This window comes from Rana temporaria, chromosome 7, assembly GCF_905171775.1.
Source record: "Rana temporaria chromosome 7, aRanTem1.1, whole genome shotgun sequence".
NCBI classification, from domain to species: Eukaryota; Metazoa; Chordata; class Amphibia; order Anura; family Ranidae; genus Rana; species Rana temporaria.
This window is the reverse complement of record NC_053495.1, coordinates 73,258,263-73,270,580: the sequence shown is the minus strand read 5'-3', so window position 1 is coordinate 73,270,580 and position 12,318 is coordinate 73,258,263. Positions and strand designations below refer to the sequence as shown.

Genomic DNA, 12,318 nt, shown 5'->3' with positions numbered 1-12,318 from the left:
GAACCCTTATATCTTTATGTAGCACACTCCTGAACTCTGCACTCTCTCTGGATAGTACACTCCTTAACCTTAAACTCTCTTTAGGTAGTACACGCCTAAACCCTGCACTCTCTCTAGGTAGTACACTCCAGAGCCCCGTACCCTTCTGATGCATCATGCGCTTCCCCATATGGGACGGGGGTCAGTAATAGTGTATTTTCTGAGAAAAAAAAAAACTCTGAATGTAACTTTCCTCAATATGGCCTACATAGACAATTATCAGCTGCCAGTGGAAGGAGGGCGGGCAGACCAATTGTTATGCCAATGTTCAGCCTCACGCTGCCTGCTAGAAGGCAGTGCTAAAACAAAGTACCAGAGAAGGAGGAATGCAGTGATTGATAGATGTTCCATTGCGCTTAGTAAAGTTTGTCTTCAGCGTGTATACATGAGGGAGACCGTGATTGGTCCACAGTAAAATTAATTCAGTCTAAGCCAACGAATAAAGACTGAAAGAATTGCAGCTGACCTGTCACTCGGATGTAACAGACACGCTATCATTAACCTGGCCAGTGCCTGAGGAGGTGTGAGTGAAAAGCAGCATGTGTGCAGGCTGGAGGGCTATGCAGGGAGGGGATCATCACCATGGATGGACAAGAGGAGACATGGAACAAAGACCTGAGATGATAGATAAGCACAGGACTTAGGAAAGGCTATGTGTGCTACTATACAGGAATCGAACCATCAGAAAGTATGGTTCTCATCGCAGCCTATTGATAACTGGTGGTTACCTACCCTGTACATCTATATAGAAAGCAATAATCAGGGTAAAGCGGTATGAACATATAAAAATAACACTGTCTGCAGGTTCATGTGATTAGAATCATTAGATGGATCAATTATATGAATTTAATGCTGATGTAATTCATATGGAATTTACATAAAAATAGGAGCAGATGCAATAATTACCAAAAGACCTGGACTGTACTGACATCTATATGAATGAATATCTCTGGAATCAATGTAAAACACAGAGCCACAACAAGCATGCAGTCAGTGAAGGTAAATCTTCTGACCTGCTTAAGTGTGTGAGGTCACTGGAACAGTCTTTAACCACTTCAGCCCCAAAAGGATTTACCCCCTTAGTGACCAGGCCATTTTTGCGATACAGCACTGCATTGCTTTAAGTGACAATTGCGCTGTCATGCGACGTTGTACACAAACAAAATTGATGTCCTTTTTTTCCCACAAATAGAGATTTCTTTTGGTGGTATTTGATGACATCTGCAGTTGAAATGTTTCTTGCTATAAACAAAAAAATACTTTACATTTTGAAAGAAATACAATAGCATCTACACATTAGGGGATATATGTATGGCATTTTTTTAATTCATTTTTTTAAACTAGTAATGGCGGCGATCAGCGACATTGCAGCAGACAGATCTAACACTTTTGACACTTTTTTTGGGACCAGTGACACTTATGCAGCGATCAGTGCTAAAAATAGCCACTGATTATTATATAAATGTCACTGGCAGGTAAGGGGTTAACACCAGGGGGCGATCAAGGGGTAAGGTGTGCCCTAGGGTGGTGTTTCTAACTGTGGGGGGAGTGTACTGACAGGGAGTAGAGAGAGAACGCTGTTTGTGATCACTAGAAACAGCAGATCGCTCTCTCCTCCCCTGTCAGAACAGGGATCTGTTTGTTTACATTGACAGATCCCCATTGTGGCTCTCTGTGAAGCGTTTGCGGATGGCCGGTGGACATTGTGGCCGCCGGCCACGTGCATAGGCTCCGGTGACGCACTGCAGGCCTGCTATTCCTCAAAAATCCTTACACCTGCCCTGAGTGGGTGGTAAGACGAGAAGGGATGTAGACACAGTGGATAGTGAGGGAAGAGATCCAAGGCAAGGTGGATGGTGTGGGAAGGAGTGCACAGGCACAAGTGGTGGTTAAGGAAGTCAGGCTGTAGAGAACATTTTAATGTAGCATATAGGTCAAGGGGCTTCATAATCCAGGGCCTACCAAAAAAAAATACCACCAAAATTCCCAGCACCAGGCCCATCTTGCTCCTAATCCAGCCCTGCTAGCACGGTGAATCTGCGCTGCCCAGAGAGTTTTCGGGGAGGTCTCCTCAACGTCATTTTAGCCACTTAACCACCGCTAGCCGTAAAATAACGGCTGCAGGGTGGTCCCTAAACTCGGGGTGGACGTTATATAACGTCCTCCCGGAGTTGCGCTCCCGCACGCGGCCCTGGGGCGCGCACACGGGAATGTCACGGATCGCGGTAAATTGCCGCTGATAGCGGCCATTCACCACGTGATCGCTTCGTCCAATGACGGAGCGATCACATGTAAACAAACCGGCGTCATTTGATGATGCCGGTTCCTCCCTCCTCTCTCTGTACCGATCGATACAGTGTGAGAGGGGGGAGCATGGGTGTCAGCAGCGCTGTGGATGGATCTGTGACTATTGCAGTCACAGATCCATCCATCCCTGCTCAGCCATCCCTGCAACCCCCGCCCCAATACTGTGCAATACCCCCAGCAATACTCTTCCTTCCCTGCCAGTACTCTGCAATACCCCTGCGCAATACTCTGCAATACCCACGCACAATACTCTGCAATACCCACGCGCAATACTCTGCAATACCAATGCGCAATACTCTGCAATACCCATGCGCAATACTCTGCAATACCCACGCACAATACTCTGCAATACCCACGGTCAATACTCTTCAATACCCCCAGCAATACCCCCAGCAATACTCTGCAATACCCACACGCAATACTCTGCAATACCCACGCGCAATACTCTGCAATACCCCCGCACAATACTCTGCAATACCCACGCACAAATACTCTGCAATACCCACGCACCAATACTCTGCAATACCCACGCACCAATACTCTGCAATACCCACGCACCAATACTCTGCAATACCCACGCACCAATACTCTGCAATACCCACGCACCAATACTCTGCAATATCCACGCACCAATACTCTGCAATACCCGGAAAATACTCTGGGGAAAAAAATGCGTTTTAACAACTTCCCACCCGCCGGACGTCATATAACGTCCTTGACTTTGTGCAGGGATATCTGAATGATGCCTGCAGCTACAGGCATCATTCAGATATCATCTTTTTCAGCCAGCGATTCCCTACACCATAAGAATGATCATGGCGGCTGTTCCACCTCTTGATCGTTCTTACGGTAGGCGAAAGGGGACGTCCCCCCCTCCCTTCGCCCTCTGGTGCTTCCGACTCACCGCTACGATCAAGCCAGGATCGTTTTTGTTTTTTTCAGGCTTCCCAGCCTAGAGGTGAGATGTGGGATCTTATTGACCCCATATCTCACTGTAAAGAGGACCTGTCATGCTATATTCATATTACAAGGGATGTTTACATTCCTTGTAATAGGAATAAAAGTGATCAAAACATTTATTTTTGGGGAAAAACGTGTCAAACTAAAATAAATAAAGTAAAATGAACAATAAAAAAATAAATAAAAAATTAAAGCGCCCCTGTTCCCATGTGCTCGTATACAGAAGCGACCGCACACGTAAGTCCCGCCCACATATGAAAACGGTGTTCAAACTACACATGTGAGGTATCGCTACGAACGTTAGAGCGAGAGCAATAATTTTTGCTCTAGACCTTTTCTCCAACTAAAAATATGTAACCAGTAAAAATATTTAAAGCGTCACCTATGGGGATTTTTAAGTAGCGAAGTTTGGCGCCATTCCACAAGCGTGTGCAATTTTGAAGGGTGACATGTTGGGTATCTATTGACTCGGCGTAAATTTATCTTTCATATTATGCAAAAACATTGGGCTAACTTTAATGTTTTTTTTTTTAAAAGCACAAAACTGTTGTATTTCCCAAAAAAACGCATTCGAAAAAATGCTGTGCAAATACCATGCGCGATAAAAAGTTGCAACGACCGCCATTGTATTCTCTAGGGTCTTTGCTAAAAAAGCATATATAATGTTTTGGGGTTCTATGTAATTTTCTAGCAAATAAATGGTGATTTTTACATGTAGGAGAGGAATGTCAGAACTGGTCTGGGTGTTCCAGAACGCCTGATGGTGCTCCCTGCATGTTGGGCCTCTGTATGTGGCCACACTGTGTAAAAGTCGCACACATGTGGTATCGCCATACTCGGGAGGAATATCAGAATGTGTTTTGGGGTGTAATTTGTGGTATGCATATGCTGTGTGTGAGAAATAACCTGCGAATATGAACATTTTGTGAAAAAAAATAAAAAAAAATCTTGATTTTTGCAAAGAATTGTGGGAAAAAATGACAACTTCAAAAAACTCACCATGCCTCTTTCTAAATACCTTGGAATGTCTTCTTTCCAAAAAGGGGTCATTTAGGGGGTATTTGTACTTTTCTGGCATGTTAGGGTCTCAAGAAATGAGATAGGCCGTCTGTACTTCAGGTGTGATCAAATTGATCAATTTTCAGATATTGGCACCATAGCTTGTGGACCCTATAAATTTCACCAGACTAAATAATATCCAATTTTTTTTTTGTTGTTACCAAAGATATCTAGCAGTATACATTTTAGGCCAAATTTATGAAGAAAAATATTTTTTTTGCAAAATTTTATAATAGAAATGAAGAAAAATTAATTTTTTTACCAAATTTTCGTTCTTTTTTCATTTATAGCGAAAAAAATTAAAAACGCAGAGGTGATCAAATACCACCAAAAGAAAGCTCTATTTGTGGGAAAAAAGGACAAAAATTTCATTTGGTAACAGTGTTGTATGGCTGAGTTATTGTCATTCAAAATGTGAGAGCACCGAAAGCTGAAAATTGGTCTGGTTATTAAGGGTGTTTAAGTGCCCAGTTGTCAAGTGGTTAAAGGAATTTATCACGAATAGCCCCTTCAATTTCAAGGACCTTAATAAGGTCCCTAAGGATTGCTTCATTGAGTTTCTAGCATCTGTTGCCTTTCGGGTGCGCGGGATGATAAATGACGAAGAGAACTGAGGAATGGTCCAACCAGGCAGAATCCCTGATAAAGGACTTAATAGCTATGGGTATATGGACTTTCGAAATAAAGATGTGGTCAATCCTGGCAAAACAATTGTGGGGGCAGGAGAAATGAGTATAGTATATCCGTGGGGCTAATTTCCCTCCAAATATCCACCAATCCTTGTTAATAAATCATCTTAGCGATGCGTAAGCTTTGTTTAGAGGCGTGGACAAGGCGACCAGAAGCTCCACATATTTTTATGCTATTTTTTAAATCATTAATATTTAAACTTGTTTTTCATTTTTTTAGTTTTGTTACACCATACTCTCCTTCAAAAAAATGGGCTGTCATGTACTTCAGAACACTGTAACATATACATTTCCACTCTGTGTAATACAGCAATAGATCATTTTTTTTCAATTTTAACCTCCCTGTCGGCAGAGGCGTAACTAGAACCTTCAGGGCCCCGGTGCAAGAAACCATGGAGGGCCCCCCTGACCTCCGGCCAGGGCCCTTCCCACTAATCCTGGAAGCAGCAGGACCTAGATAGGAGGGGGAACAAATCCTCTTTATTTTCCTCCTGCTGTCACTGAATGTCTATCGGAGGGAGAGGAGAAGAAGCAGACTTTTGGTGGCGGCAGGAGAAAAATGGAGGGGAGGTGCAGGTGTTTAGAGGCAACATGTGCGCTATTGCAACTGTGACCCCTGTAGTTACGCCCCTGGGATCAGTGGCAGCGGTGGTGGTGGGGGATGGGATCAGTGGCAGCAGTGGTGGTTGGGTGGGGATGGGATCAGTGGCAGCAGTGGTGGTGGGCATCAGTGGCAGTAGTGGTAGTGATGTAGGGGGCATCAGTGGTAGTAGTGGTGGTGATGTGGGGGGATCAGTGGCAGCGGTGGTGGTGGGGGATGGGATCAGTGGTGGTTGGGGAGGGATAGGATCAGTGGCATCGGTGGTGGGGGATGGGATGAGTGACAGCAGTGGGGGGGTGGGATCAGTGGCAGCAGTGGTGGTTGGGTGGGGGTGGGATCAGTGGCAGCAGTGGTGGTTGGGTGGGGATGGGATCAGTGGCAGCAGTGGTGGTGGGGTGGGCATCAGTGGCAGTAGTGGTGGTGATGTGGGGGGCATCAGTGGTAGTAGTGGTGGTGATGTGGGGGGGATCAGTGGCAGTAGTAGTGGTGGTGATGTGGGGGGGGTCAGAGGCAGTAGTGGTGGTGATGTGGGGGGGATCAGGGCAGTAGTGGTGGTGATGTGGGGGGGATCAGGGCAGTAGTGGTGGTGATGTGGGGGGGATCAGGGCAGTAGTGGTGGTGATGTGGGGGGGGATCAGAGGCAGTAGTGGTGGTAATGTGGGGGGGGCAGTGGCAGTATTGGTGGTGGGGGGGTCAGTGGCAGTAGTGGTTGTGATGTGGGGGGATCAGTGGCAGTGATGTGGGGGTATCAGTGGCAGTACTAGTGGTGGTGGGGTGGGCATCAGTGGCAGTAGTGATGGTGATGTGGGGGGGGGTTCAGTGGCAGTAGTGGTGGTGGGGTGAGCATCAGTGGCAGTAGTGGTGGTGATGTAGGGGGGGAAATCAGTGGCATTGTTGATTTAGAGGGATGGGTGCCACTCACTTGCAGATCTCTTGGTTCCCCCTCCTTGCTAGGTCTTCATTGGGGTGCAGAGAGGATGGGCAGGGCCTGCGAGTACCAGTTTGTGCAGGCGTAGTCTGAGATCGGCAGAGCGGGCAGGGACTGTGCCCGTGAGTGCGGGTGGAGAGGATGGGTGGAGTGGGCCGAGAGGATGGGCGGACCCGCCGTGTACTGTACCATGAGTGCGGGAGGAGATAATGGGCGGAGCGTGCAGGGACTGTGCGCTGAGTGCGAGAGGAGAAGATGGGCAGAGAGGATTGGCGGAGCGGGTGGAAAAGGCGGGGATTGTGCTGCGGATGGTCGGGGTGGGCGGGGACTGCAGTGTGCTCGTGAGTGCGGGCGGGCAGCCGTTTTGGTAAATGACTAATGTACTATCTCCCGGGTGCGACTGGTGCGACTATGATAATTACGCCACTGCCTGGCGGTATGATTCTTTCAGAAAAAAGGTGCTGAAAGCGGTACCATTATTTGAAAGGAAATTTGGTGATTTGTAATGTAGGCCTGTAATTCTTAGGAATAGCTCACTTAAATCTGACCAAACAAGAGTCTAGTAGGCATCCCGGGTATGATTTTTTTTTTTAAAACAAAATTATAATATAATAAATAATTATAAATAATTATAACAAATAATAATATAATTATAATAAAAAATATTCAATAATGTAATCAACTCAAAATCACTGAAATTTGCTCAGTTGCAGAATTGTCGCTGTCATTACTTTTATTTTTTTATGACGAATTTCTCCACAAATCGCTATCGCACAATTCTGCAAGTGATTATAATTTATTATCGCTGTTTTCTAGCTGCTCTAAAACCATTTTTGACATAAAGGGACACTTTTGGTTGCTATGGACAATCTACAGTTTGCAGGGAGAAAAAAAGGTTTTTATTATATAAAAGTACATGTAGGACACTGGGCAGACCACTAGGGACAAGGGGGTTGTGTATTTTTTACATACAGTACTGTAATCTATAAGATTACAGTATACTGTATGTATTGTGTTTGTTTAGCTTTTTGAATTTGGCGCCGTTCTCTGCTCCTGTGCGTCGTAACGTCGCAGGGAACGGAGATCGGCGGCACAGGAGGACACTGTGTGAATCGAGCGAGGTCCCGCTCGCTCACACAGCGCGGTGGCATCGCTGGATCCAGGGACAAGGTAAGTAACTTTGTCTGTGGCTGCAGCGAGGCAAGCCCGAGTCTGACTCGGGGTTACCGCTTTTGGTATAAAAATCTCACCCCGAGTCAGACTCGGGAATACCGCTAGGAGGGTTAAGTATGCTTTACATGATATCACAAGGCATAATAAAATGCTCTTTGCTTAGACTGATTTTTCCTATACATCTCTAATTCTAAGTCCCAAACTAACTCCCCCATTTTGTGTTGGAACCCAATTAAGCAATACTATATATCCTACATGCTACGTGCATGGTAATTGGCCTCATTTAAAGTCCCGCTGACCAAACTCTCTTTTTTCTGTTCAAATTTGGGATGGAGGCCATTTACCTATGGTGCCTTGGACCACATGATTCTTTCTCGCTGAGGCAGTGAATGAAGAGGGAGCTGCCACCATTTTAACTGTGGTGCGCCCCAGTGTGTCTTTTGTGAGGAGAGTTTTCCTCCCAAAACCATTTTAGCAGCTTAACCACTTAAGCCCCGGACCATTTTGTTGCTAAATGCCCAGGCCAGGTTTTGCGATTCGGCACTGCGTCGCTTTAACAGACAATTGCGCGGTCGTGCGACGTGGCTCCCAAACAAAATTGGCGTCCTTTTTTCCCCACAAATAGAGCTTTCTTTTGGTGGTATTTGATCACCTCTGCGTTTTTTATTTTTTGCGCTATAAACAAAAATAGAGCGACAATTTTGAAAAAAATGCAATATTTTTTGCTGTAATAAATATCCCCCAAAAACATATATAAAAATTTTTTTTTCCTCAGTTTAGTTTTGGTAAAAAAAATCGCAATAAGGGTTTATCGATTGGTTTGCGCAAAATTGATAGCGTTTACAAAATAGGGGATAGTTTTATTGCATTTTTATTATTTTTTTTTTTTTTACTACTATTGGCGGCGATCAGCGATTTGTTTCGTGACTGCGACATTATGGCGGACACTTCAGGCCAATTTTTACACATTTTTGGGACCATTGTCATTTTCACAGCAAAAAATGCATTTAATTTGCATTGTTTATTGTGAAAATGACAGTTGCAGTTTGGGAGTTAACCACAGGGGGTGCTGTAGGAGTTAGGGTTTACCTAGTGTGTGTTTACAACTGTAGGGGGGGTGTGGCTGTAGGAATGATGTCATCGATCGAGTCTCCTTATAAAAGGGATCACTCGATCGATGCAGCTGCCACAGTGAAGCACGGGGAAGCCGTGTTTACATACGGCTCTCCCCGTTTTTCAGCTCCGGGGAGCGATCGCGGCTATAAAAGAATAGCCGCGCCGTCGTCCCGGATCGCTCCCTGAGGTAAGCCGCGCGCCGCACGCAGCGTAGGGGGTCCCGATCGGACCCCGACCCGCGGAAAGGCGGGGACGTATATATACGCCCATCTGCCTGTCCGTGCCATTTTGCGGACGTAAATAGTCGTGCGGCGGGCGTTAAGTGGTTAAAATGGTATCTGCTTGTTCCCTGGTATAAGGGGGTGCTGAGGGATACATTTTTGTCCTGCTTTGTCTCTTATTAAGGCGCCTTTTTTCCCTTGGCGGAGCAGAGCTCTAGCTCTCCATGTCTGTCTTGCTAGGCTCCGCCCAGTCACCTTCCATCCATTCGTTTTTCAAGTGGGCCTGCTTGGAGGGTCAGTGGAGCCCTATGGATAAGCAGATGTGAGTGAACGAATGCCCATTTATACCTACCTACCTCTGGATCCATAGAGCTCAGCGGAATCTGCCTGTGTCCACTCTGCATAAACTGAGTTGGCGCAGATGTGACACCCATCCTGCTCAACTTCGTTCAGCAGGGGAACTAGTCACAGCTTCCCGCTTGGTCAGAGAGGGCCCAATCCGCGTGAAAGGGACCTAAGGAGTGGAACATGTATATGTTTCAGTGTTTTGAAATCATTGCGGTCCCTTTTTTCAATGGGATACTTTGGTATACTGTGTGTTTTTTTTGGTGTGTCGACACTGTAACAATCCCTATATTATGTAGGATCACCTTAAACTGTTTTTCTTCATGATTTCTTATTAGATTTGTTAGTTAATTTCATTAGAATAGGAAAAAATTATAAAATGAAATGTATATATTTTATAGTATCACTTTTTTTAACCTAACTAGATGAAAAAGAAAAGCTGAAGCATTTGAACACTGTACATATATACTTAAGGAGAAAACCGTTTCATTCATTGATATATTGTTTTTTACACGTGTAATACTTTGGTTTTGACTTAGGAATTGTACTGTTATTTTGTGCCAACAGGATACACTACGTGACTGCACCAGTGATGACCGCAGCTGCTTGAGCAACCTACAATTCATTTCACCTCTGTACTTTGTCAGCTTTGTGCTCACAGCTCAGTTTGTACTAATAAATGTGGTAGTTGCTGTATTAATGAAGCATCTGGATGACAGTAATAAAGAAGCACAAGAGGATGCAGAGTTGGATGCTGAGATTGAGATGGAGTTGGCTCATGGACTCTGTTCTCAGGCATCACCTGTTTTTGCTATGGACAATGGGGGACGTGGAGGAAGACCAACCACAGAAGGGCACCGTAGCTTAAGATGTTTTTCTCCAGCTCAGGTAAGATGCATGTATGTGTATGATAAATGTGTTTGTGTGTGTGTATATATATATATATTATTATATCTATATATATATATATTAATATATCTATATATATCTATATATATATATATATATATATATATAGATATATATAGATATATTAAGATATATACACACACTATATAACCAAAAGTATTAGGACACCTGCCTTTACACTTGCAGTACATAAACTTTAATGGCATTCCCAGTCTTAGTCCGTAGGGATCAATATTGAGTTGGCCCACCCTTTGCAGCTATAACAACTTTAACTCTTGTGGAAAGGCTGTCCACAAGGTTTAGGAGTGCGTCTATGGGAATGTTTGACCATTTTTTCAGAAACACATTTGTGATGTCAGGCACTGATGTGGACAAGAAGGCCTGGCTCGCAGTCTCCACTCTAATTCATCCCAAAGGTGTTTTGCCGGATTGAGGTCAGGACTCCACGCAGACCAGTCAAGTTCCTCCACTCCAAACTTGCTCATCCATGTCTTTATGGACCTTGCTTTGTGCACTGGTGCGCATTCATGTTGGAACAGGAAGGGGGCCATCCCCAAACTGTTCCCACAAATTTGGGAGCATGAACTTGTCCAAAATGTGTTGGTATGCTGACACCTTAACCGAAGTTCATTTTCATCGGACCAAACCGACCGTGTGTATAGGCTATCGGTCTGTTTTCCTTCGGTCCAAAATTTCCAAAATTTTAAAACATGGACCACTGCTCCATTGGACCAAACCAATGGTTAGTACAGAAAAGCATCGGTTCAAAACCCGCGCATGCTCAGAATCAAGTCGACGCATGCTTGGAAGCATTGAACTTCGTTTTTTTCAGCACGTCGTGTGTTTTACGTCACCGCGTTCTGACCTGATCGGATTTTGAACTGATGGTGTGTAAACACATCAGGCCGTCAGGCCACTTCAGCGGTGAACCGATGAAAACGGTCCATCGGACCATTCTCATCGGTTTTGTCCGACCGTGTGTACGGGGCCTAAGAGTTCCCATTACTGGAACTACGAGGCCAAGCCCAACCCCTGAAAGACAACCCCACACCATATTCCCCCTCCACCAAATGATTTGAACCAGTACACAAAGTAAGGTCCATTAAAACATGGATGAGGGAGTTTGGGGTGGAGGAACTTGACTAGTTTGCACAGAGCCCTAACCTCAACCCAATAGAACACATTTGGGATGAATTTGAGCAGAGACTGCGAGCCAAGCCTTCTCGTCAACATCAGTGCCTGACCTCCCAAATGCACTTCTGGAAGAATGGTCAAACATTTCCATAGACGCAGTCCAAAACCTTATGGACAGCCTTCCCAGAATAGTTTAAGCTGTTATAGCTGAAAAGGGTGGGCCAACTAAATATTGAATCCTACAGACTAAGACTGGAATGCCATTAAAGTTAATGTGCGTGCAAAGGCAGGCATTCCAATACTTTTGGTAATATAATTTATATATATTTATAGATAAATGTGAACTGTAGATATATATGAACATTGCTCAAAAAAATTAAAGGAAAGCCTCGTACACACGATCGGACATCAAACAAACTTTCCCTTGGATTTTTGTCCGAAGGGAGTTGTCCGGTCACACCCATAGCATACACACGCTCTGACTTTTTCGGCAAAAAAACACGAACGTAGTGACGTTTCAACGTACTGACGAGAGTTTAAAAGAGGAAGTTCAATTCTCCGGCGTCACCCTTTGGGCTCCTTCTGCTAATCGAGAGTTAGTAGAGGTTCCGTCTGTGTGCATTCGCGATTTTCAGTTTCGTGCAATTTTGTGCGTTTCTGAAAGTCCGTTCGTCAAGCAGACATGTTGCGCAATGGGGTTGTGCTAACTTGACCCACAAAAAAATATGTTTGATTCATATAACCAAAATACACAAATCCAAAGTAAAGACATTTGTTTTTACTCCGTCAGTATCACCAGCAAAGCAGCTTTTAGTATTATCACATTATAAAGAAGAA

The 12,318-nt window shown here is 44.7% G+C and overlaps 1 protein-coding gene across 1 annotated transcript in view; it reads left to right on the top strand.

The window, feature by feature from the left end:
• The window catches only part of CACNA1I (calcium voltage-gated channel subunit alpha1 I), a 2,078,868-nt gene that overhangs the window by 1,862,469 nt on the left and 204,081 nt on the right, over positions 1–12,318 (top strand). Inside the window, 1 exon segment of the mRNA XM_040359583.1 lies at positions 10,006–10,326. Coding sequence (XP_040215517.1) covers positions 10,006–10,326 — 321 coding nt within the window.